Source organism: Aedes albopictus, chromosome 1, assembly GCF_035046485.1.
Source record: "Aedes albopictus strain Foshan chromosome 1, AalbF5, whole genome shotgun sequence".
NCBI classification, from domain to species: domain Eukaryota; kingdom Metazoa; phylum Arthropoda; class Insecta; order Diptera; family Culicidae; genus Aedes; species Aedes albopictus.
The window spans coordinates 236,426,734-236,451,388 of record NC_085136.1 but is presented as its reverse complement, the minus strand read 5'-3'; the positions used below and the strand labels follow the sequence as shown (position 1 = coordinate 236,451,388).

General features: G+C 39.0%; 1 protein-coding gene across 2 annotated transcripts in view; it reads right to left on the bottom strand.

The window, feature by feature from the left end:
* Window positions 1-770: 770 nt before the first annotated feature.
* LOC115267045 (uncharacterized) overlaps window positions 771-24,655 on the bottom strand; it is a 31,594-nt gene continuing 7,709 nt past the window's right edge. For both annotated transcript variants that reach the window (XM_029873838.2, XM_019700605.3), the window contains exon 4: window positions 771-1,899. In XM_029873838.2, the coding sequence (XP_029729698.2) occupies window positions 1,666-1,899 (234 nt within the window). In that variant the 3' untranslated portion in view covers window positions 771-1,665. The remainder of the gene's footprint in view (window positions 1,900-24,655) is intronic.

The window sequence follows — 24,655 nt, the reverse complement described above, 5'->3', positions numbered from 1 at the left end:
GATCTGAAATGCGATGTTTTAATCGAAATTGCAAGAAAACGATAAGAGATAGGAGTTAGATGTCAAAGAACGAATTGTAGGGTGGAACAGGGGTCACAACTTTTTCTAAGAAAGAATTTTAAATTATTACGCATTTTTTCAAAGATAATTGACAAAAAACAAATTAAAACACACTAGGTACTTTTGAGCTGTTGGCTCTAGAAAACTTAGTTATTTAACTAAACCAATCGATTCAAAAATGCCATTTGATAGAAAATTCAATAATCTTTCGAATAAGGGTAAAAAAAACTGCGATAAGTTTGACCATTTTCAAGTTATAGCCAGTTAAGGCAATAAGAGTCAAAAACATGGGAAGTTCAATAACTACGTAACAGTCGAGATTTAACCATATACGTAGAACATTTTTTTTTCACCATTTATGGTCCTCTTTCACCCTTTAAAAAGTTTGCACTCAGGAACCTAACACCCTGTATAGTCTAGTATATGTATATACTCACTCACCTTCTAATCACCTGCTAAATATAATTGCTCCCAATTTCGCTAACGCACTTCCAAATTCGTCACCAGGCAAAGCACTAACAAACTGTAAACTGATCATAAAACTCTCTTTTAGGCAGTGCAAAAAGTTCATCGCCTAGCGGCTCATCCGGCCGGTCGTGCACGCGCATTCTAATCTCCCAATCATTTGAACACCTTCGAAGACAGCGACAAAACGCAGAACGGAATTTTCTTTCTTTCTTGTTGACTTCGCTCTTTGCACAAACAAAAACTTTCGAAACTAGCAATATTTGTTTTTATTTTGAAAATAATATTCATATATTGATACTTTAGGTATAGGTTACTTTTTGCCCTTCGATTTGAGCACACCGCGTCTCCATTAGCTTTCTTCTTTTCCTTCTTAGTAAAAAGGTAGTGCTCTTTGCGTTCCCTCGGTTCATTGTTTCCTCCTCAACCCTGCTTTTTTTGATTATATAGCTAGCGAGCTGTTTCACTCTCTGCACGCAGCTTTAACACTTTACCTTATTTTCTCCGATCTCAGTCATCAGTTTCGCATTTTTTGGTTCACACTGTCCGCGCACATCACACATTGTTCACCTTTTTTTCCTCTTTTCGATAATTTCAGTTCCTTTGTATTCATGTAAATTTAAATGTTAACAAACACAATAAAAAACGATCCTCTGTTTATATGTCACCTTGGTTACGGTTATTTAGTGTAAACTGTTTTGTATTTTTTTTTTGGAATTATAAACGCATAAAGTTTGAAACTAATAGGTAAAATTTATGTATTTGCTTACAATTAATTTTCGACCCAAAAAGTTCCGCTGGCACACCATGTGTCGTGTGAGCGTGCTTATCGTCTAGCTCGAAATGTTGCCGGTTCAGAAGCAATTTATGCTCTGAAAATTTCGATAAAATAATCCAGGATAAACAACTAATAAACGCTGTTTACGGGCATTAACTCAATAAACGCAATAATTGTCACTACAGTCTCCGCACTCGTGCTGGTGTCACTGAGTCTCGCCACAGGCGAGATTTCACTTGTGTCTCGCGCGCAGAATACACACTAATCGGGAAGTAACGCCATTTGGCATAACAGTCGTTTGCTTTTTATGCCAAATAGTCCGCTTCCCACACTGATCGATCGGCGGGCGGTTTGGTGTGGTTTTAATACAGCTGCAAGAAAAACGTGGTCGCGCCGTCCCGATAGGACGGATCGTCGACGATCTTGGCCCTACACAGCGGGCAGGTCTGTTCTCGATCGAACCAAGTTCCGACGCACAGCTCGCAGAAGATGTGGTTGCACTCGAGTAGGACTGGTGAGTTGAAGTTGTCGTGGCAGATTGGGCACTGGCCACCGCATGCCTGCAGCTGTTCCTTTGACGGAATTGTTCCGTAGCTCTGAAAGTAGAACAATGAGAAAGAAACGATGGTGATGTTAGAAGATCTGCTATTCAGTCATATTTAAGAAACGCTCAGAGAACCATAAAGAGTCGCCCGACGCGACCGAACCATTCAAAGGGTAGAGAGATCCAGACAAACTTAGGCGCCAAGCCAGTACCACTTTCGTCCAGGTCTTCCGAAGAATTCCTGGAGTCAACCGCGGGCGCCGTTGGAGTCGTTGCGCTAGATGATTCACCGCCGGAGTAGGCCATGCTTTGTTCTGCTACCGTGAAGCTCCAAAGAGACACAAAGCAACGCGATCATCGGCAAAGCTAGAACCAATCCAAGTAGCCATTGGTCGCAACCGATCGCGATTGATCCTACTTGACGGGCGTGGAACAACTATCGTGATCGAAGGCAAACTGGACGAACGTGGTTACCGACGTCGCTGTCAGTCAGAGACGTCGTCGTTTTGGTAATAGTTTGATTGGCGTTTAATATCACAATCCCATTCATTCATGCATTGCCTACTATGTGCGCTGCGGCGGCGCGATCGATGGCGGCAACGACAACCGCGCGTTGCCTTGAGTCTTCTTCGGCTGTTCGATGTCGATCGCTCGCTATCCGAGGCAATGCAGTTTTGATGCGATCGACGACGGACAGTACAGTAGCAGTAGCGTGGACGAAGGTGGTGGCATAGCAAAATTAATTTCACTTTCGTTGGCCGAATTGGATGCATAGATGCGCAGAGTGAACTTGAGGGATGGTCAGTAATAATTGCAGCAATTATTATTCAATGCTAATCAACAAAATGTGATTATGAGATTCGATTTGTCACAAAATGTCACTGATAAAAATATTTACGAAGTTGAGGAATTCCACGGAGTCATGTCAGTCGATCCTGAGCGACCATTTCAAAAAAATCTGAAACTTTGCACAGTTTTTCAATTTCATCTAAATCGCCATTTTTCGATATTAAACCTTCATATTCACTCACGACTAACTTTTCAAAAGGGTGTATGCGAAAATAGTTCAAAATATTCTAAAAGTTGTACAGCAAAAATGGATTGTTCGACTGTTATGAATTTTTCAACAAAGTTAGATAACTAAATGATGATTCCTCATAAAATATACACTGTAAAAAAATTCTTTTTTTACTTTAAAAAAATATGATCTTTGTCACAAAAACTCAAATATCTCAAAACCCTATCTTTTTACCAACGTCAATTTTTTAATGGCCCATTATATCAGCTATCTACCATAAAATTTTGGTGATGGTAAACTGATAAACAAAAAAGTTATGACATTTCAAACATTTCACAATTTTTACATTTAGTAACAAAAAAAAAATTTTTTCTGTGTAAATTATTTCGAGAATTATATTTTGATGCTGATTTTATTGTAAAGGCTACCGCCTGAATTAAACAAGTTGTTTTCATGATATTTTTGTTTGATTATTGATAATTACTATAGTATCTATTTGAAACTTAGACGCGATCCAGTGTTGTGATCAAAAACATTGAGAGTGTCATACTTTTTATTGTACGTGACTGGTGAAAAAATCCCTTGATAGTTGTCCCTTGCAATCCCTTGAAAGGCTGTTGATTATAAGAAAAATGGAATTAAACTTTTTTTAAGACAAAAGCTGTATAATAAAAGTTTTATATACGCGTATACGTCTAGTTTATCTGCAAAAAAAAAATTACCTCTTAGAGAACAGACTTTATGATCGGAAGAATGTGAGTAACTTCAACAACAACAAATGCATGAGAGGTACATACCATAGACATACAGACGAAACGCCTAGAACAATTTTCGTGAAAATCCATCGCCCAGTTCACACTAACACCACCTGGAGGAAATGTTTCACGAAACACTGCGTTGTGCAATATCGTCATCAGAAGGCGCTAGTGTGAAACGTCAAACGCACGATGGGCGCTCTTCTGGTTATGAAAGCCACAACCAAGATTCAAAATGATCGTTAAAGGCGTGGTCAATGAAAATTTTGTCAGTGTTACGTTTGTGTGTCTGTATACATATCATGACAATGCTCACGAAAAAGCAAAGAAATACTACCGCTATGGATATTAAAAATTTAATAGTATTTTTTTTCTTCAGCCAAGCAAACAACACCAAACTAGTCAGTTAAAACTAATAAGTGATTTTGTTAATTATAATCTAACGAACAACATGAACAGTCGCTTTCTCAATGGTCTTCAACTCAACGCTCTCTTGTAGACCGTTTGATGAAAAAAAAAATGTTCAAAAGAGTTACGAAATCTCACCGAAAGCACCATAGATAAACTGAAAGAGACTGGTTATGCCCAAATGTCCACATTGAATACAAATTTACTTGCACGTCCTGCCGTCTAGACTTTGACAAACGAGCCATCTGTATATCATCGGTAAAGCAGGGCGCAGGAAGTTCGAAAACGACAACAACTGATAAATTGCCAGAAGTGATAAGTGCAGAGAGTCATGCCACCATACCATCAGCGACATCTGTTGAAACAATTTAATCACACCCCTTTTCAAAAATGTTTTGAAATATTCTTCAACATCTATACCCATTTCAATATTTTTAACGTTGCAAAACACGCTTTCAACATTCATTTTGAAGAAGAGGGAAAACACTTGTCCTCGAATGTAACAGCAAATTAATGAATAAACGACTAATGCGCGGAGGGCGTGATAAAATCGGAACATTACTGTAAATATAATATACATAATACATAATAAAAACAGCTTGTTTTACTCACGCAAGGCCATTAACAATAAAATCAGCATCAAATAGCGATTTCCGGCCGAAATAATTCACACTAAAAACAATTATTACTAAATGTGAAAATTGTGAAATGTTTTAATTGTCATAACTTTTTTGTTTATTAGTTTATCATCACCAAATTTTTATGGTAGATTGTTAATACCAGTGACGACAATTGTCAAATAACAGTCGTCTGCACCGACGCCCAGCGGCGCCAGCGTCGATGATTTGTTTTTGTTTTGATAGTCGTCTTGACAACCCGAGCGGCATTCTCAGAAACGTATGCTTTCGAAATTCTTTTGACCGCTGTCTGCTGAACTTCAACAACCTACTGATACTCAAAGTCAGTATTTTCAATTTCAACTGATTCGTTTTAAATAGGCAAGATGCAGAAGCAAAAAATGCATTTGTTGTGCATCACTCACCAAAAGTAACTATAATGCATATAACATATCGGTATTTGCATGCCTAAAACCAGAATAAATTAATTCCAAAAATGAAATATTCATAGGGGTAGTAGGGGCAATATGACCATACGGGGCAATATGAGCCACCCTGAATTTGGCCATATTATCAAGTTTTGTTCTGTTCAAAGCCTTAGGATCTTTTATAGAGTGCTTCAATCATGTCTCACTGTAAAAACCGTACCAAAATTCGATTCTGAAATGCAAATATTAATGAAAATGCAATTTTTTGCTACGAACGCAAAAATGTTATAAGATTTAATACTCCAAAATAAGCTTTTAACAGATAACTCCCTACTGCCCAGGTAAATATTCCATTACAGTTTATACTCCTACTATTACTGAGCAGTTTGTGAACAAGTCTGCATTTTTTTCGAAACTGAAATTACAATAAAACATGAATTTTCCGAAACTAGTCTCTACGGGGCAATATGGTCATACCTGCTCGGACCAACATGATCGGTTTTATTTTGTAACCTAACCTCAAAATTTTGCTGTCAAAACATGAACATTATCTGCAGTACCATTTTGTATTTTGTATTTTGTATTTATTTGATAATATCCAACTGACCTACAATGGTCTTATTGAACTTCTTAAAACTATTGTGCAATAAAAAACGAAACGAAATTTCATTACATCAGTAAGCAACATTAAACAATAAGTTATCATTTTTCTACACATAAACAATTAAGGTTCTTATCATATCAAACAACATACAAAACAATATCGATAGTTGGAATTCATTCAACAATAAAACAGACATATTCCAAACATTTATCTTTACGACTTAGGCTTCCAAGTTACATTCATCTTGTTTACAAATTCACGGTATTTAATTCGTTTTGGCCACGTGGAAGCGCTCAATGCTAGCGGTTTCAAATCTCTCCTCAATACAACTTTAAATGATACGTAATCTAACATACGCACGTTTTTGTGTTGTGGTACTAGTTTAACTACATCGGCACAATATGACAAAGGCACATTTAATGTACGTGATATCAACAAACTAATGTCATTTTCAGATGCACTACTATCTATATTGGTGAGATATAACGAAAAGGTTTCACTCTCTGGTATCTGCAAGGGGCACTGCGATGATTCCTCAGGCTGCAGATTGTCACAAGCGCTCATGTCATTCGTTCCATCGAGAAGTTTAGAGGACGATACTGGAGTAGAATGATGAATCGGAGCAGCTACATCTAACTTCTGCACAACATTTGCAAGCGTGTTCGCTATTTCGGTAACGGTGCGCTTAAGATCATCAATCTCATTTTCCATCGATCGAGTAGGTTCCGTATTTGTTGTCGCATCGGTGGTATGCATTCTCTCCCTTTTCCTGCAGAACAGCACCATACAAGGGTCGCAGATCCAAATAATATTGTTCGATAGAGCACACAAGTCGTCTTCAGTAAGACCAACACAGGCTGCATGGAACGATTTGGCGCAATCGCCTTCACACACTGTGTATAGCTCGTCGTTAACATTGATAGAAAGCGAACACTTCTTGCACTTTTTCTCCATTATGAACGAATATGGTTCAATCCAGGAATGCGCTGGATTCACAGTTAATTAGTGTCTAATTATTGTCGTTGGCAGACACAGATGTGCAGATCTCGTACTGATATCGCTAAGTCCGGATGTTGTTCAACAATCACATTAAATTCCAGCAGTTTAGGACACCTAATTCTGCATTTTTAACAGTTAAAAGCAGAGCAACTAAAGCGACGTGCGTAAACGAGCAAACACCATGGTTCATTACTGGTGTGAGGTTACAAGCGGCGATCGGAACGAAAAAATTGGTCACATAGCAGCCTGAACGCCGCCAAGACACAGGCGCCACTACAGATTACATCCCAATCTCAAACGTTGAATGAAACCGGATATTTGCGGTCTTCGCTTGGAACGATATCCTCTCTGGCAACGGCCAAGGAAGGTTATTTTAGGAACCGTCCATAAATGACGTAGCATTGGAGGGGGAGGGAAGAGTTCTTGATATTGTTACGAGCCATGCATTAGGTATGTGAAAACAAATTACAGATGGGGAGGGACTATAGAAAATTGACCAAAATGGTACGTAATTTGTAAGTGCTCCCTTACTGTGTCTCCCTTCGTCAGTTCATCCTCAGAGTGTGAGGGATGGAACCAATGCCATCGATGCCATTCTTGGATTCATGCCTGTGATGAAAAATATGTGCCTACGTTGAACCAAATGTTGCGTTTGTAAAATGCGATGAAATCTGCTTATGTTTCTTTATTATTTTGAAACGAAAACAATCAAACTTGTATAAAATACACTAAATTGTTGTTAAATAATCATATTGTTCTATTTCTCATTTGTTACGAAACATTGTCCAAAAAAAAACAAGAGTTTTAAATGGTGGCTCATATTGCCCCGCCTGGTGGCTCATATTGCCCCGTATAGCTGGGAAACACATGAAAATCAATGGTTTCCAAAAGTATATCCCAACAATTAACAAAAAGTTTTTTTCATAATTTATCGACGCAATATGAAGGGAAACACTCCTAAGCATGGTTCAATTACATTAAAATAATTATTTATTGAGTTTTTCTGTGCATTTCAGAACGATTTCCTTAGGTGGCCCATATTGCCCCGATCACCCCTATTCGAATTCATCGAGCTGAAGTTCAGCTGAACTGAACTTCAATTACAGCGGATGACACCACATGACGCCGCTTTCATTGTCTCGTCTCTTCTTTGTCATATTCATTCTCGGCCTCGTGTCTATGGGTAACTGTGTTTGTTTATGTGTGTCCGTTTTCGCACAAATTGAACATCATTGTGCTGATTTTTTTCGACACTGGTTAATACAATGGACCGTTTTCCCTAAAAAAATACGTTGGTAAAAAGATAGGGTTTTGAGATATTTAAGTTTTTGTGACAAAAATGATATTTTTTTAATGTTAAAAAAGATTTTATTTTCATAGTGTATATTTTCTTAGGAATCACCATTTAGCTATCTAACTTTGCTTAACAATAAAATCAGCATCAAACTGCGATTTCTGACCGAAATAATTTACACAGAAAAAAAATATTACTAAATGTGAAAATTGTGAAATGTTTGAAATGTTATAACTTTTTTGTTTATTAGTTTACCATCACCAAATTTTTATGGTAGATTGCTAATATAATGGACCGTCTTCGCTAAAAAAATTACGTTGGTAAAAAGATAGGGTTTTGAGATATTTGAGTTTTTGTGACAAAAATGATATTTTTTTATGTTAAAAAAGATTTTTATTCACAGTGTATATTTTCTTAAGAATCACCATTTAGTTATCCAACTTTGCTGAAAAATTCATAGCAATCGAACGAACCATTTTGGCTGTGCAGATTTTTGAATATTTTTGAACCATTTTCACATACACCCTTTTGAAAAGTTAGTCGTGATTCAAAATAAAAATTTGATATCGAAAAATGGCGATTTAGATGGAACTGAAAAACTGTGCAAAGTTTCAGTTCAATAGAAAATCATGAATTAAAAAAATTGCTTAATTTTGATGCTAGTGCTTGGAATCGCTCAGTTAGGACTCTATTACATCTATGCGAGTTCTTTGTAAATGTTTTTTTATCTGGTATAAAAATTGAACATCCCTAAAAGTATAGCGCCATACGTTTAGTGTATACATTACTGGACGAACATTTGAAAAGGGCCTATCTGCTTTGCGTAAACAAACATGTTTTTGTCTCTGTAGGGCCCATCTGCATCCACCCACGCACATCAACACCCTTATCAGAAAGAGTGTTCTTCAAGCTATCTGTTAAGGGTGTTGATGTGCGTGGGTGGATGCAGATGGGCCCTGCAGAGACAGAAACATGTTTGTTTACAAAAAGCAGATAGGCCCTTTTCAAATGTTCGTCCAGATTAGTCGGTCGTCACTAGCATGGTGCAGTTGAAGCTTTTCCTCTACGTCGATCCATTCTCATAACGAAAGCCGGCACCGGATTAGGGGCTGTTCATAAACCACGTAGATCAAAATTTGGCCATCTCAGACCCCCCTCCCCCCTCGTAGACTTTTGTCCATACAAAAAAATTGAAATTTGTATGGAGCGTAGACTTTGGCCAGACCCCCCTCCCCCCAAAAAGTCTTACTTGCAAACTAGATTCACAGTCACATTGTCGGTTTCGTGCAAGAGGAACACAACTCAAAGTTTGAAAACTTTATGGTTTTTATGACAAATGATGAAGAACTAAGCAAATTTTCATTCCACGAAAAGCATTTTCATTATTATTATTTTTTGACGTAAGGGCGTAGCTCAAAATCAGTAAAACTCAAAATGTTGAATAATCGTTTAAAAGTAGTCACCCCGAACACTTGGAACAGATAGATAGTTCACTAGTCACAATAATTGAAAGTTGTTGTTTATACCCAACGACGAACTTTAACAAAAACGATGAATATACTTCAGTAAATTTGTAAGTGGTAACTCTGGAGTGTGCTGAAGTCCTAATTTTCAAATCCATTTTTCGAAAGTTCATGTTTTTTTTTTAATTTTAGTTGTGTCCCTCTTGCATGAAACCGACGAATAATACGTTGATATGTGCCTACCAGCAAATTCGACTGAATTTGAAGCGCTTATGGCACAATTTGATGTGGATTGTCGTCCAATAAGAGGTCGAGGTGCTCTTTTTCTAATAGGCGATCGTGCGCAGCGCACACTAACGACGCCTCCAAAAAATGCTACACTTAATCCACAGCAAACCCACGTGGGCCTGTGTTGTGTGTGCGTATGGCTGGCCGAGTGGCCGCTTACAACATCAGCTTTTTTGGCCAACCTTGTTTGTATCGTGGTTTCGGCAGTTAAAAGCAAGCAACATAAATACCCACTCACTACCCAGGTACCTACATACACATGTGTGAACTGAACTGATGCTTGGTGAAGTGCAGAAGTCGATTGTCGTAGGTCAGTTTTAACAGCGATCACGAGCTATACTTTTCTCATTCATATGCGGAGTGGAGGACGCGCGAGATATTTGGTGGCTTTGCTGAGATTCCCCGTGCAATTATGCAATTTGGACACATTACACTGACCCCACACGTATGAATCATCTAAGGGTTTTTGCATCATTAAAATAATAATACAGAAGGAAATAAACCATATATTTCAATATAGTCAAAATCAAACCGTAGGATTATGTCTATACTTCTAATTCATGAACACTTTGCTCGTTGATTGTAATGAAAAATATTAAAATTTTGATTTTCTAGAACAATGCTGGAAACCACAGTTTATGAATCAGCAGAATACTTGCCCACACATATGAATCAGTTGAGACACTATTTATGAATCAGCGAATTTTTGACAAATCTCGTAAAACTCATGTCATCATACGCCTCAATGGGTGAAGAACCATTATCTCAGAACACATAACAGACATCTGCCAAAAAACTGAATCAATTTCAGCCAGGTGTGTCTACTTTTAAGATGAACAAAACTTCAACATAGTATTCACACATTCAATAGGCATGTGCCTGAATACTTTACAATGCGCTACAAGGTATCGCAAAACTGGTATCGAGAGGTTTGAAGGCTATTTGTCAATTATTGAAGATTGGGATCCAGAAACGTTTTTCATCGTCGCTTGATATTCTCTTGTGGTGTTATCAATCACCACCTCTATGTAGCGTCACATAAGGTTCAAGTGAATATGACGCTGATTTCATGGAAAATCTCTTTTAGACCCAAGTTGAAGCCAAGGTGAGGCCCTCAACCAAGAATTCACCTGGCAACCATTTAATTCATTTGTCTTTAACTCAGTTCAGTAGCTTGTTACTACAATGTGATGTTCGGCAAAACTGCAGGGTAGTGTTTTTCCTACAATGATTGCCAAGGACGCCATATTTTGACTCTTACGGCGTAAGAGTGTTAGTATCACATACTGTTACTAAACAATTTAATTTTTCGACCTTTTAGTATGAGTAGGTAATAAGAACGTTCTCACGCCGTTAACATGGGAGTTGGAACACGGTATCCTTGGTAATAATTGTAGGAAGAACACTACCCTAGAAGTTTGCCGAACATCACATTGTAGGAACAAGCTTCTAAACTAACTTATAGACAAATGAATTAAAAGATTGCCAAGTTAGTGAAAGCATCCTTGCGACAGGTTTTCAAATTCTGTTTTATACTGTCTCATAACACATATTTTAATCAGCGTAGCTCCAAACTGTACAAAAGCCTGTGCTTTGGATCAATGATCGTTCCTGATAGGCCCTCCATCAAGTGTCCAGCAGCGATAACAACATTCAAAATGACATTGAATCTGTCGAAGGTCATCCGGGATCCATAAGATGCTGAGCATTTTATACAAAAGTTGAAAAACTGATGAAATATATGTGTAAATTGCAAAATTTCAGACGATTTTTGCCTGATTCATAAATTGTGCCATACCCGTTTTTTTCCCACAATTTATGAATCAGGTGTTTTTTCTTTATTTTAGTGCGAAGTCACCATTCCACATAACTTTTTCTTTATAAACATGCTGATTCAACATGTTACAGCAGCTTGCTGCTCGATTTATCCCCAAAAAGCTGCACAGCAACGTTTAAATCGTCAGTTTTTTCTTATCGACAACAGGCGTACGTCTTACAAAAGCGATTAAAAAATGTCAACAATGACAGCATAAAAATCACGCTGACAATGTTCGTTGATTTCGGAAACAAAATCGGATGCCGCGTTGTAACAACTGTTGTGATGTTCGATATACTCAAGCATTTGTCCAACAAAAATACTTTTTGGATGTTTTGTGGCAAGTTACCTTCTGATTTTGTTATTTAAAGTCAGCTGATTCATAAACTGTGGGTGATTCATCGGTGTGGGGTCACTGTATATTGCCGTTCGGTGTATACCATCGCTTCGCAGCCGGATGATGATGATGATGATGTTACACTGCGAAACTAGACCACACATCAATTAAAGTTGGCAATGAATTATTTATTTCGAAATGATTTCTTGTTGGTTCAGAGTTGTGATCCGCTGTTTTTTGATGGGTTCAAGAAGTGTCGTGGGAATTTCGCGATTTTCAGCACCGTCAGTTGGTGAGAATTTGAGATTTTGTTTGGAAGACAATGAATGGGAAGAATGAAAGTCAATGAATGAAGTTATTGCCCTCTTCATAAAGGATATATTTTTGCGCAATGTAAAAAATCGAAAATTGTTGTTTTTGTGACGAGTTACAAAAAGTTGATTTTTTCAGCACGAGTCGCACATTTATCCAACGAGGCTTGTCGAGCAGGATAAATATGAAGAGTGCTGAAAAAAATGAGTTTTGCAACGAGCTACATATAAAATTTTATGCAATTCAGTATCATAATTTATATTTTTTTATAACTCATTTCGGTATCATAATGGCCATTTTTTTCGAACTGGTTCATTATGCAACTGAAATGAGTTGCATAATGAAAAATAGTTGTATAATGTTCATAATGCAACTCATTTGAACATTATGCAACTCAAATGGGTTACATTATGAAAAAATCATTGCATAAATTGCATGTATGGAACTCGTTGCAAAACTCGATTTTTCAGCACTCTTCGTATTTATCCAACTCGGCAAGCCTCGTTGGATAAATGTACGACTCGTGCTGAAAAAAACAACTTTTTGCAACTCATTGCATAAATAATTATTATGCAATGAATTTTTCATTATACAACTCATTTGGGTTGCATAATGTTCATAATGCAACTCAAATGAGTTGCATAATGAACATTACATGGAACATTATGCTACTCTTTTCAGTTTCATAATGAACCAGTACGGAAAATACCGGAGTATACCGAAATGAGTTATATAAAATTGAAATTATGATACTGAGTTGCATGTAAAATTCTAATAGTTTTTCGAAGATGTATTAGATTTGTTGTGGAACAATTTGAACCTAGGTCAGTTAAGCTGTTAGTATACAGGGTCAAATATTTGTCCAAAAAGAAACCAACATCTTGTTTGACTCGATTGAATTTTCATTAGTGTCAAACTAATGTTGTTTCTTGAGTTCTTTTCTTGTCAAATATTTGACCCTGTGTACTCCAGGCCTTAGCATAAAATGTTTGTTCGCAACAGAGATCCATATTCGAAATTCAAGTTCAGTTCAGTTCAGTTTTTTTGGAAGTGTTTTTTTTTTCGTTGCATACCGCTTTCAGTAGCGCTGCGCCCTCCGGCCGCACGAATCCACTTGCGAGGTGTGACGTAATCGCGTGTGTTACGCGTAATTCGTGTTTTTTTTTTCACCTTTTTTCAACTCACCTGAACACCACAGATTCCAGGGTATCAGGAGCTGGTTGTGATATTCCACCTTCTTAAAGACCCCACGTCTCCATCGGTGTAAACAGGCAAATAGACTTCAAGTGAGTGAAGTGACGAACCCGATAATATGAAAATATTGTGAACCGTGCGCCCCCATTGAACGTGAAGTTGGTTTTTCAATTACGTGCTGCTAGATAGTGTTCCCCTCCCAATCCCTTCCCCTCCGGACGCAACTGGGGTAGATAGCAGGTGACTGCTATCACTTTCTGCGGTTCAGCAAGCAGTGCAACTGCACTCATGTTCAATCAGTTTTGACCGCAATTTTCCTATGGCCTTCGCCAATGGAGACGACCCAGGGGGGTCGTCGTATGGCAGGAGCTTTCCAAGCTTCATGGATCCTAGGAATGAGTTCGGAGCTGTTACCACACTACTCTTAACAGGCAAAGACGGACATAATCTACCGATCGAGCCTTTCATCATCGCCAAAACCATTGAAGATGCTGCAGGATCAATCAATGATGCGAGAAGTGAAGACAAAGGCAATCGATACGTTTTGCGAACCAGAAAAGCTCACCAGGTGAAAAAGCTGTTAAAAATTACTCGACTGATAGACGGCACCGACGTGGAGATGAAGTTACATCCAATGCTGAATGTTAGCCGATGAGTGATATCGACATTCGATCTCATCCACAAAAGTGAAATGGAAATTGCAACTGGACTTGGAACATCAAGGAGTTATCGCAGTCCGTAGGATTTTGAAGAGTAACAAGGAAAACACGCCAGAACTAATCTTGACTTTCAACAAGCCGATCTACCCAGAGGTTGTCAACGTTGGGGTTACCCGAGTTGCAACTAGACCTTATTACCCAAATTCTCTACTGCGGTGCTACAAATGCTTCGATTATGGTCATCCCCGAAAAAACTGCACTAATCCTCCACGGTGTTACAACTGTTCTCAGGGTCATGAAGCTAGAGAAGTATGCGAGGATGAACCGTTTTGTCTAAACTGTGAAGGCGGACACAGACCCAGCAGTCGTCAATGCGAAATCTATAAAAAAACAAATGCAATTCGCACTAAAATAGACTTCAATCTATCGTATGCCGAAGCCAGAAGCAGAGTAGAATCAGGGAACGGTAGCAATGCACATGCCGCAGCGTAATCTCGTCTCGATCAAGTCAGAATCAGTGCACTCTCTTCTCAACTGCAGGAAATGCAGAACAAGGTTGTACAGCTCGAACAGCAACTAAGACAGAAGCAGTCCGTAGAGAAAAAGCTGGACCAACTAATTGAGCAGAATAGACAAAAAGAAGCAAGAAACATCGAACTATTGGAACTTATTCGCGCGCGGGAAACAAAAATTGCGGAATTGGAAACACAAATCCAAAACATTCTTTGAAAGCGCACGCAACGAACAAACAGAATCTGTCAACAGCGAATCTGAGCAAGATGGAAGCAAAAAGAAAGGTAAACGGTCAAAACACCAAAAACATCAGCAGAAAAGTACAGGAATGTCCCATCCGCCAGCCAAAAAAGTCATCGAATACATCTAGAAGTCCATATATGACCAGACGTAAGACCAGCATATCTTCCGTGAAACCCGTTGGTAAAGCAGACATTGGAAAAGACCAGATGCTTAAATTTCGTGATCCACCTCGCAGTAACCACCCTGGACCCTCGCAGTAACCACCCTACAACGTCATCGCGCACTTCAACTATTTCCAACAACACAATTCAGCTCTACCACAACTCCAGCACCCGGTTTGAGGAGTGGGAAAGTGTAGTACCACTTCCAATTCTATCAGAAGCGCAGCAGGCAGGGGAAACCATTCGGGACGTTGTACCCCAACCCGTTGAAGGTAGACCCACCTCTGCGGCCGGCGATCCTCCACAGCAACACATGTCAAAATAATGCAGTAACAATTACCTCCCTTTCAATCTCCCTCATAGCGCCAATCTTATCCTGAACCCAGCCATAGCAAACCCCAAAACTAGCGAATTACCCGAATTACCGAATAAACTAACTGAATAACTAAGAACTAAAGGCGTACAGAGTAAGAAAAGTCAAATTTGGTGGCTTAGCTTAGCTTAGACTGACTGCACATATCTATGGTTGCTATAGATCACTCACGTCAAGTGATCGCTCAATATTTACCACAACCGACGTGTTCGAACAAGCACACAATCCCGTCATTGTTCGCTTTACGCGAGAAGCAAACAATAGACCACTCGCGTCAAGTGATCGCTCAATATTTACCACAACCGACGTGTCCGAACAAGCACACAGTCTTGCCATTGTTCGCTTCACGCGGGAAGCAGACAATCGAACACTCGCGGGGAGTGATCGCTCAGTGTTTACCACAACCGACGTGTCCGAACAAGCACACAATCTCGCCAATGTTCGCTTCACGCGGGAGGCAAACAAAAGATCACTAACATCAAGTGATCGCTCAATATTTACCACAACCGACGTGTCCGAACAATCTCTCGATGTCGCCATTGTTCGCTTCACGCGGGAAGCAAACAATAGATCACTTACGTCAAGTGATCACTCAATATTTACCACAAGCGACGTGTCCGAACAAGCACATAATCTCGCCATTGTTCACTTCACGCGGGAAGCAGACAATCGAACACTCGCGGCAAGTGATCGCTAAATATTTACCACAACCGACAGTGAACTTTTGAAATACATATCCACAGTAAAAAGTAGTATGAAACGAGCTCACCCATTTATTTGTTTTTATTCATCTCTCCATCGTTAGTTGTCTGGATTTCTTGCCGTCGGACGAAGCACAACTCCATAAGCAAAACTCAAATCAACTGACTAAATCAACTGACTCCTAAGTAAGAAAAGTCAAATTTGGTGGAACCAAAAAGCTGCAGGAGTGATTAGAAAGCGAAGAAAAGCTATGAGAAGACTTCGTAAAATGCACGACGATGATCCAGCAGTTGAAGAAGCGAAGCGGCAATTCAACATTGCAAAATGTGAAGCTAGAAGAGAAGTAGAAGAGGAAAAGGCTAGATCCTGGGATAACTTCCAGGAAATATTTACTAGCAACTCATCAACATCCGAGCTGTGGCAAAATTTTAACCGATTTAGTGGTAAAAAACGATCAATGGAACTTGGTCTAATCATCGACGGGAAGCACTGCACTAATCCAGCAGAAATTCTTCGCGACATACAGCCAGTTATCCCGAAGAATTTCTAAGAAGAAAGCTACAATGTGAAGGGACAACAATTGAACTGGAAGGCAACGAAGAATCTCCACTAAACAATGATTTTTCCATCCAGGAACTATTCCGATCCTTGGAAAGCACAAAAGAAACATCGGTGGGGCCCGACGAAATAGGTTACCTCATATTGAAGCACCTTCCTTTCCACTGTAAAGTGAACCTATTAAGGAGCATCTAACCAAATATGGTCCAGTGGTGAAATACCTGAGAGCTGGAAAGAAAGTGTAGTCATACCAATACCTAAACCAGGTGGAAATGCGAACCGTATCGAAAATTTTAGGCCAATATCTCTTACGAGCTGCATCTCTAAGACATTTGAGAGGATGGTCAACCATCGGCTAATTACTCACGTGGAAGGTCAAGGTAGTCTACATTATAGGCAATTTGCATTTCGAAGAGGATCACAAGGATCTCCCTCTTTTCGTTCACTCCAAAAAATGTGTCTTCCTGTACGCGGATGATATCACCCTCATTGTCACCGGAAAACGCGTGGTGTTCCTGAGACGAAGACTTCAGAAAGCTGTGGCAGCGGTAGAAGAGTAGGTCAACAGCATCGGTTTCAAAATGTATCCCACAAAATCGAATACTATGCATTGCGGAAAATTGCCGCGCCACAAGAATTGACACTTGGAAGCAAGCTAAACCTTCTTAAAGCCATATCAAGGAAAGCAGACAGGAAAACCCTCATCAACAATCTGCAAAGCTACAGTTGCATCGTAGCTTCTGTATGTAATCGAAATACTAAGGGAAGAGAATGTTAAAGCTCTAACCCCGACCTACAATGAAATAATGAGGATAGCATCAGGAGCGCTACGAATCAGTCCGATTCTACCCCTATTCGTGTAGAGTCTGGATGCTTGCGCTTCCACCTACAAGTAACAATTGCGTTGATATAAAAAAGGCTGCTCCATACTCGAAAAATCATCTGGAAATACTAACGAACTGTGGACGAAGGCAAGATCTGCTTTTCAACACCTTATTAGCAAATGTCTCCCACTACTGCGTAACAGAGTATCAGCGCATAACAGGCCATGGAACAAAAAGGTGCCAACCATAGACTGGACAATCAAATCCAAGGTAAGAGCAGGACAAATGCCCCTGGTAGCAGCGAGCACATTCCGAGAACATGTACCTACAACACAACGAACCTATCATCAGCACCACCTATGGTACACAGACGGTTCATTAGCAGATGGAAAAGTTGGCTTCGGCATAATTGGTCGTAATGTTTGGAAAGAGAGCAGTCTTTCGCAGCAATGCTCTGTGTTTTCGGCAGAGGCAGCAGCTCTAGCATATGTAACTCACCTAGTGGAAGATCCATCAGTTATTTTTTTAGCGAATCTACCAGTTGTCTGATGGCTCTGGAAACTGGAAAATCAAGACATCCATACATACAAGCAATAGAAAGAGAAGCGGAAGTAAAACAGGTCACATACTGCTGGATTCCGGGCCACTCGGAAATTTTCGGAATCGAAGAAGCTGATCGGGCGGCAAACTAAGGAAGACAACAGGAAAGAGCAACCAAGGCTGTTCCAGCAGCAGATATCGTAAGATGGAGCAAAGCGGAAATATGGAAGGTATATCAACAAACGTGGAACTCGACAGATAGAAGAACGATCAGAATAGTGAAACCGACGGTGACGAAATGGATTGATCCACCCAACAGGAGAGATCAAATCGTATTGACGCGCTTACGATTAGGACATACGTGGATATCCAAGCACCATTGCATTAGTTCGAGAAGAAACCAGCGGAAATATGTGAGCCATGTAGGAGAGTGAAAAACATTCACCATTTTTTAGTCACTTGTTCACAGTTTACTTTGCAAATACAGGAAGTTAGCTTAGCTGAAAATTTAAAAGAAATAAAAAAAATGATCAGGAGTCCGAACCCAAGTAACAATTATACTTTTGTGGCAATCCTGAAGTAATTTCTAAGATAGAATAATAAAACTTAGCAATAAAGCTCTTTGTTCTGCAAATCAGAGATAAAATAGGCATAAAACATCCATAAGACTAATCTGGCCCACTCTTCAGGAGATCTTCAAAGCAGCCTTTGAAGACTGCTTTGAAACTAGTTGTATTTATGTACTTGCACTGATGATAGATTATAACAACTTCATGAAACTTTAACAAGAATAGCTTGAGACATGTTGATCTTTTAGATGTCTTTCTCAAAAGTGTCAACAGTGCATAATAAATGAAATCTTTTACCTAAGCATTATGCAGATGCAAACAAGTTTTGTTTCATGGATGAAATGTTAATTGAACTGCAAATTAATTTTCATCAAATTCAAATGGCTAAAGCATCAAGATTGCCTGACAGATCATTGATGACAGGGAATCAAAATTTTCCGTGCCATACCCACTTTTTCGTTGAAATGCCGCCCAAAACATACGAAAACAACAAAGCGCCCCAAAAATAATATCAATCATTAATATACGAAGACATAAATTTCATATAAAAACAAAATGCTACGCCACTTTTTCAATTCCATCTAAACATGGCTGCCGTTCCAAGCGAACAAAACTCATGCAGTCGCCATCAATTGTTATTACCTTTAATCCAAACCCCCTCAAAACAATGATGGAACCATGTCACCTTGCATGAAAGCTACAGCCTTTATTGATGATTGTTTTTACTAGTTATGATCTTAAGGCAGATTTGTTCGGCTTAAATGAAACTTATTCGTTTTATTCAAGACTAACAGCCTTTGACAAGTGTTTGTTTACGTTTTCGATGCTAGAAAGTTGTCTCTGTACATTTCACGGTGTTTCGCGTCAAGATGTGCCAATTCTATTTTGTTTCCTGTATTTTTGCAATGAATTAAATGCTTTGGCTGTTTTCCTACTCTCCGCATTGACCAATGTGGCGCTAGCTTCTATGCGCGAAAAATCGCTAAAAGTAAATCGCAAAAATATTGTATGGCGAATAGCATCTAAAGGCGTATTTCTCGAAGTGAAAGACATTATTCGAAAAAATATTTGGTAACGGTTGTGCACAATGATGACTGGTTTGGTGCCTACCAAATATTTTTTTCGGTAAAAGATTGTCATTTCGAGAAAATCGTGTTTAGATGCTTTTCGCCATACAAAATAAAATTGATTTACTCCTGCTGATCAATTGTGGGCGCGCACCAAGCTGGTAGTCCATTAATAATGAAGTGAAACTAACTAAAATTACACTATTTCGCATGAGCATAAGCAGTAAGTCACAGTAAGTCCCCATTTCAGTTTCGATTTGTATAGCTGTGGCCTGTGCGAGGAACTGGTTGAAGGCAGGACGACAGCAGCCAGCTACTCGCATTTTTGATTGGCCGTAAAATCATTATTTCGTTGCAATGATTACTTATTAGCACAAGAATGGCTAAATTATCAGTGAGCAAACATGTTTATGTGTTTATATTTGCATGAGAACGCGGTTTTTCAACCAACTTGTTAAGTGTCCCACACAATGCATACGTTTGCGTGTGCGTGACAGTAGTTTGACACATTTCGCATGGGAAAACTGTCAAAAAAACGCAAACCTCGACGGAACGGACGCTATGTGTTCCAGGCTTTACATTCATTATATGGATTGAAAAATAGTTCGTTGTCTTATTATTATTTCGCATAGTTCTTGTTCCAGAGTAATGGCTCTAGTTCAAGAATAGAAGGCTTCAAGAAGTTTTTAAAGGAGGATTAGCCAGATGAAATGCACTTGAATAAACGAAGCATAAACATTTACTAAAATATGTTGATGTTATGTGTTGAAAATAACTTCAAATACGCCTTAAAACTTATTATAAGATTTAATGCTCTTGTAAATTCAGTTGTTTTATGCGCGAATTTCAAAATTGACTTGAAAACAACTTAAAAACCGCAAACGAACGAAGATTGTTTTCTCTTGATAAAAACAACTACAAATGTTCCATGAATTGGTCATGCTGTGATAAATCTTCCATAAAAATAATCAAATCTAAAAGGAATTAAAATTGTTACTTGGGTAAGGAAATTCGAAATGTATAAACTCATATGAAATTATAAATTCAAGCCTAACTTTACCAAACACCGTATCTAATAAAATCGACGAGCTGAGAAAATCGAAGGGGAAGTTCGTTGTTCTCATAGCAACTCATACATAGAGCATTTCCGAAATGTAAAAAATCCGGGTATTTTTTTACAAATTACCCCCAAAGGTGAGTGATACAAGTAATCCTTAACGAAATTCAGCGCCTCATGACAAAATCTCTTTTTTTGTTTACATATGTTATATACGGTGTTCGGTAAAGTTAGGCTTGAATTATTGTTACAATGTAATAGCTTAATATTTAATATGCAATAGGAAACAAATAACAAAGCATCAGAGACGAATGCCCTCTCTCTAAACAAAAAAAAAACTAGTTTGAGGACGATAATAAAAGAAATTCTGCAAACAGAAAAATGGGGTTTCCGAGCGTGCTCGTGGCAGTAGCTTCCATATTGAGTCAAAATTCATGACAATTTCCCAAAAGAAATTTCAAGAAGAGTTTACAGTCACAGCTACAGTTTCAATAAATTTCAAGATAAAACTTCAAGTGGGTGAAAATCTACTTCATCATATGTGCTGATTTCCGTAATATCAGACGGGAAATAGTCAATAATTACAGATATTCTAACTGCCAATGGCTCATCAGGTGGAAGAAAAAAGATGTGGACTATGAAAAACCTGTAGGACTGTAGCACTGGAAATCGATTAATTCCGCAAAATTTCACGTTTCAATTTCACTCCACTTACTAGTTGAAATTTTTCGTTGTTTTGAGTAGGGGAGACTGAGGAGACTTGATTCCTGGGGAGACTTGTTCCCCCCATATTTTCTCGGAATCAAAAACAGTTTTCTTCCAGCATATTTTTTCCAAAACGTCATCTGGACAAACGACAATGCTTTGGCTACAATTGATTTTAATTGTGTATTGCATTATTTTTTAATGGCTGATGGTTTGTTTTCAGTCTTTCATAAATCTTTTAGGCGATTCCGAAAAATATCAATAACTTTGTGAAAATTGAACCAAATGATGTCAAAATTTCACAGCACATAGTATAAATAAAGAACTATTATGCGTTGCGCGAAATTTTTTGAGCGCAAGTGCTCGTATACCTCCGCCAGTACGGTAAATCGTGTTGGTGTTTTCGGCGCAGTATTCTTTGGCCCATTCGCGCACTTATTGTAAAAGACACCAGAACGATTAAACGTACGAGCGGAGGTCTATTAGCGATTTTGCACCATTTTCGCTCTCTATTTTCTTGCAACGGATAATATCAAACGTATTTATTCAAATAAGGCTGTTACACAGAAAAAAATATTCATGTAAAATTCAGCTAAAAATCATGCACATAAAGGGAATGCTAGAGTTAGTGAGATATCATGTAAAATTACGTTACGTTCGTGTAAATTTCCGCTAATAGCCGTGGAACCGGTTGGTGTCCATGATGATTTACGCGATCCCCCCAAGAATTAAAATTGAATGAAAGATGGAAAAGATATCAACAAATCACTTTTCCATGTTTTACGAAAGTGACCCCAAACTTATGGCCGATACATCATTTTGAGGGGTGACCCCAAACTTTTGGTGGATGACATGAAGAGTTAATTTACTTTATAACTTTTTGTTCTAGATTTTTCAGCTAAGTTTTGTAAAAAGCAGTTGAAAGCTAATATAAAATGGATTATATTACCGCTCTCATCTTAAAATTTGGTCGACCCAATTTGCAGCGACACTGCCGTAAGTTTATATTCATTTTTTAGAAAATTTGGCAACTTTGGGTTAAGTTTACATACATTTTTTTTTTGAAAAAGTTTCTTTTAAATCATGTTCAAAGTTTCTTTGACTTATTATCTTTTGAATGAGACCTAGGGTTTTGAAATCGGACGCAAATTGGCGAAGATATGGGCCTAAAAAAATGACATGTTTTTGAGGGGGTGACCCCAAACTTTTGATCGGGGGTGTACATCCATCACAATTTAAAGGTTTTCTGCTCAAAAGTACTTCCAACACGTGATTTGATTTGGATTACGAAGAATTGAAGAATGACCGACTTCTCGAATAAACACCTTCGATCAAATCATAATTTTTGACTATTCTAAGTACCGTAGTGTCATGTAGATGGTATGCCGGGAATTGAGCTCAGGTTGTGCCCGAAATAGACGTGGACAAGATGGAAACCGATTTAGAGGGGCAATTACACAGCGCAACATTTTTTTTGTCTCAAGAGCAAACTTATGTGTCTCTGACAGGTTTTGGGCTGCTGAATCCAAATCCGGTCTCAGATTTGCTACATCACGTCACAATTTTGAGCTATACCTTAATGTATAGGGCAAAATATGCGATTTTAGGCTTTTTTGACCGCAAGCCATTAAGCATGGGAATATATTTTTTAAGCAATCAAAGAATAAATTGGTCAATTAACATCTAAATTAATGATCCATGCAAAATATTTCGTTTTTAAGAAAATTTAGTTCTTTCTCATTTTTACATGATATGGAAGCTAATTTATAAATTAGTAATTGATACCAAATTGGTCATGATGCGTTAGCGTTAGGTGAGGTGCAAGAATAAACTTGACCATTATTGGTCGGTGCTTAGTTAGACGGGAAAAAGGAAAAAAAAAACAAAAAATGCATCGCTGCTTCTTGGGTCGTTTTTTGCAAAAGGCCGAAAAGAATTTCTTACAGAATCCTTGGTGCAATCTCGAGAGGAGTTGCTGTTCGATTACCATATTTTGTTGTGGAACTTTCTTTACCTTCGCACTGTTGGGGAAATTAAGCTATGGCTTAATTGCACTGCGTCCGTGTGACACTTAGGCATCTGAATCGTTAACTCGACTGCGAGAGTATTCTTGATAAAATTCGGAAATAAACTTCTGCTTAAATTTCATGCAACATTGGAAGTTCTGTGACATTTATAGCGGAGATTCTAGTCAAATTCTGGTTGAAAAAAGTTAGGCGAAAAGATCAAATCCCGATGGAAGTCGCAAAAACTCTACCATGTTTTTTAAAGAAATTTGGATCACAACAGTTCTTTTTATTCATGATGTGATATTTTATGGCAGCCTCTATTCATTGGTCTAACATGGCAGGCTAACCTCGCATTCATGGGTATTTTTAAGAGTTCGCCGGAAGCGATTAAGACAGCAAATCGCAGAAGCGTGTAAGGCAGCCGTGATGTGAGAAGCTCCAGGAGGCGCTTGCAAGGCTAGGATGTTGTTAACACCGAAAATCGGCAAAAGTGCCAGTAAGTGTGACCCCAGCCAGGCGTCCCGGAAAGCTGGAGAAGGTGAGCCTGACAAGGCTGCCCCGTATCGGATCGATAAGTACAGAAGGTTGAGACCATTGATAGGTCCAAAGGGGCTACAGGTTAGGGCGGGACAGGGAAGGACGCCCCCTGAATCATCAGTAGGTCGGCTCCCAGAGGCACGGTCTCCTCCATTTGGGAAATTTGTGCCCCTGAAGCATAGTAGACAGCAAAAAGAAGAATAAATATGGGTACAGGAGTGTAGGGACTCCAGGCCAAAGAAAGGTAGGAGAATAGGTGCCAAGCGCAATAAGCATGACATGCTCATCATTTAAACGGAAGAGTTCAAGTATGTACACGGGAAATCTTGAAGGCGATAAGGTGGAGCGAAGCCAAACTGGTGGATCTGGTAGCCGACGTACGTAGTATTAGATGTACTCATACAGGATCCTCGAACTCAAGCGCGACAAAGAGCGCAAGGACGCCGCCTGCACGTGTCTGGCGGAAGAGGTTCTTACAGCGGAAGCGCCTAGGCAGAAGAAAAACCTAGACGAGATCACTGACGCGGAAGACCTCGTGGCAACAATGCGAGGTGCAGGTGACCAGCACAGCCTTTTGGCTACGGAAAGGCTTGGCAGGGACACATGTGGCCATAGTATAGCTACCTGTGGTGGACGATAACAAGTCCGTTAAAGTAGGGAAGCTCGAGTTACCGATCGGAGGCAGGTTTGCGTCAGGTGCCTTGAATCAGGACTTAAGTCATGGGACTGCAAAGGCCCTAACAGGAACAAACTGTGTA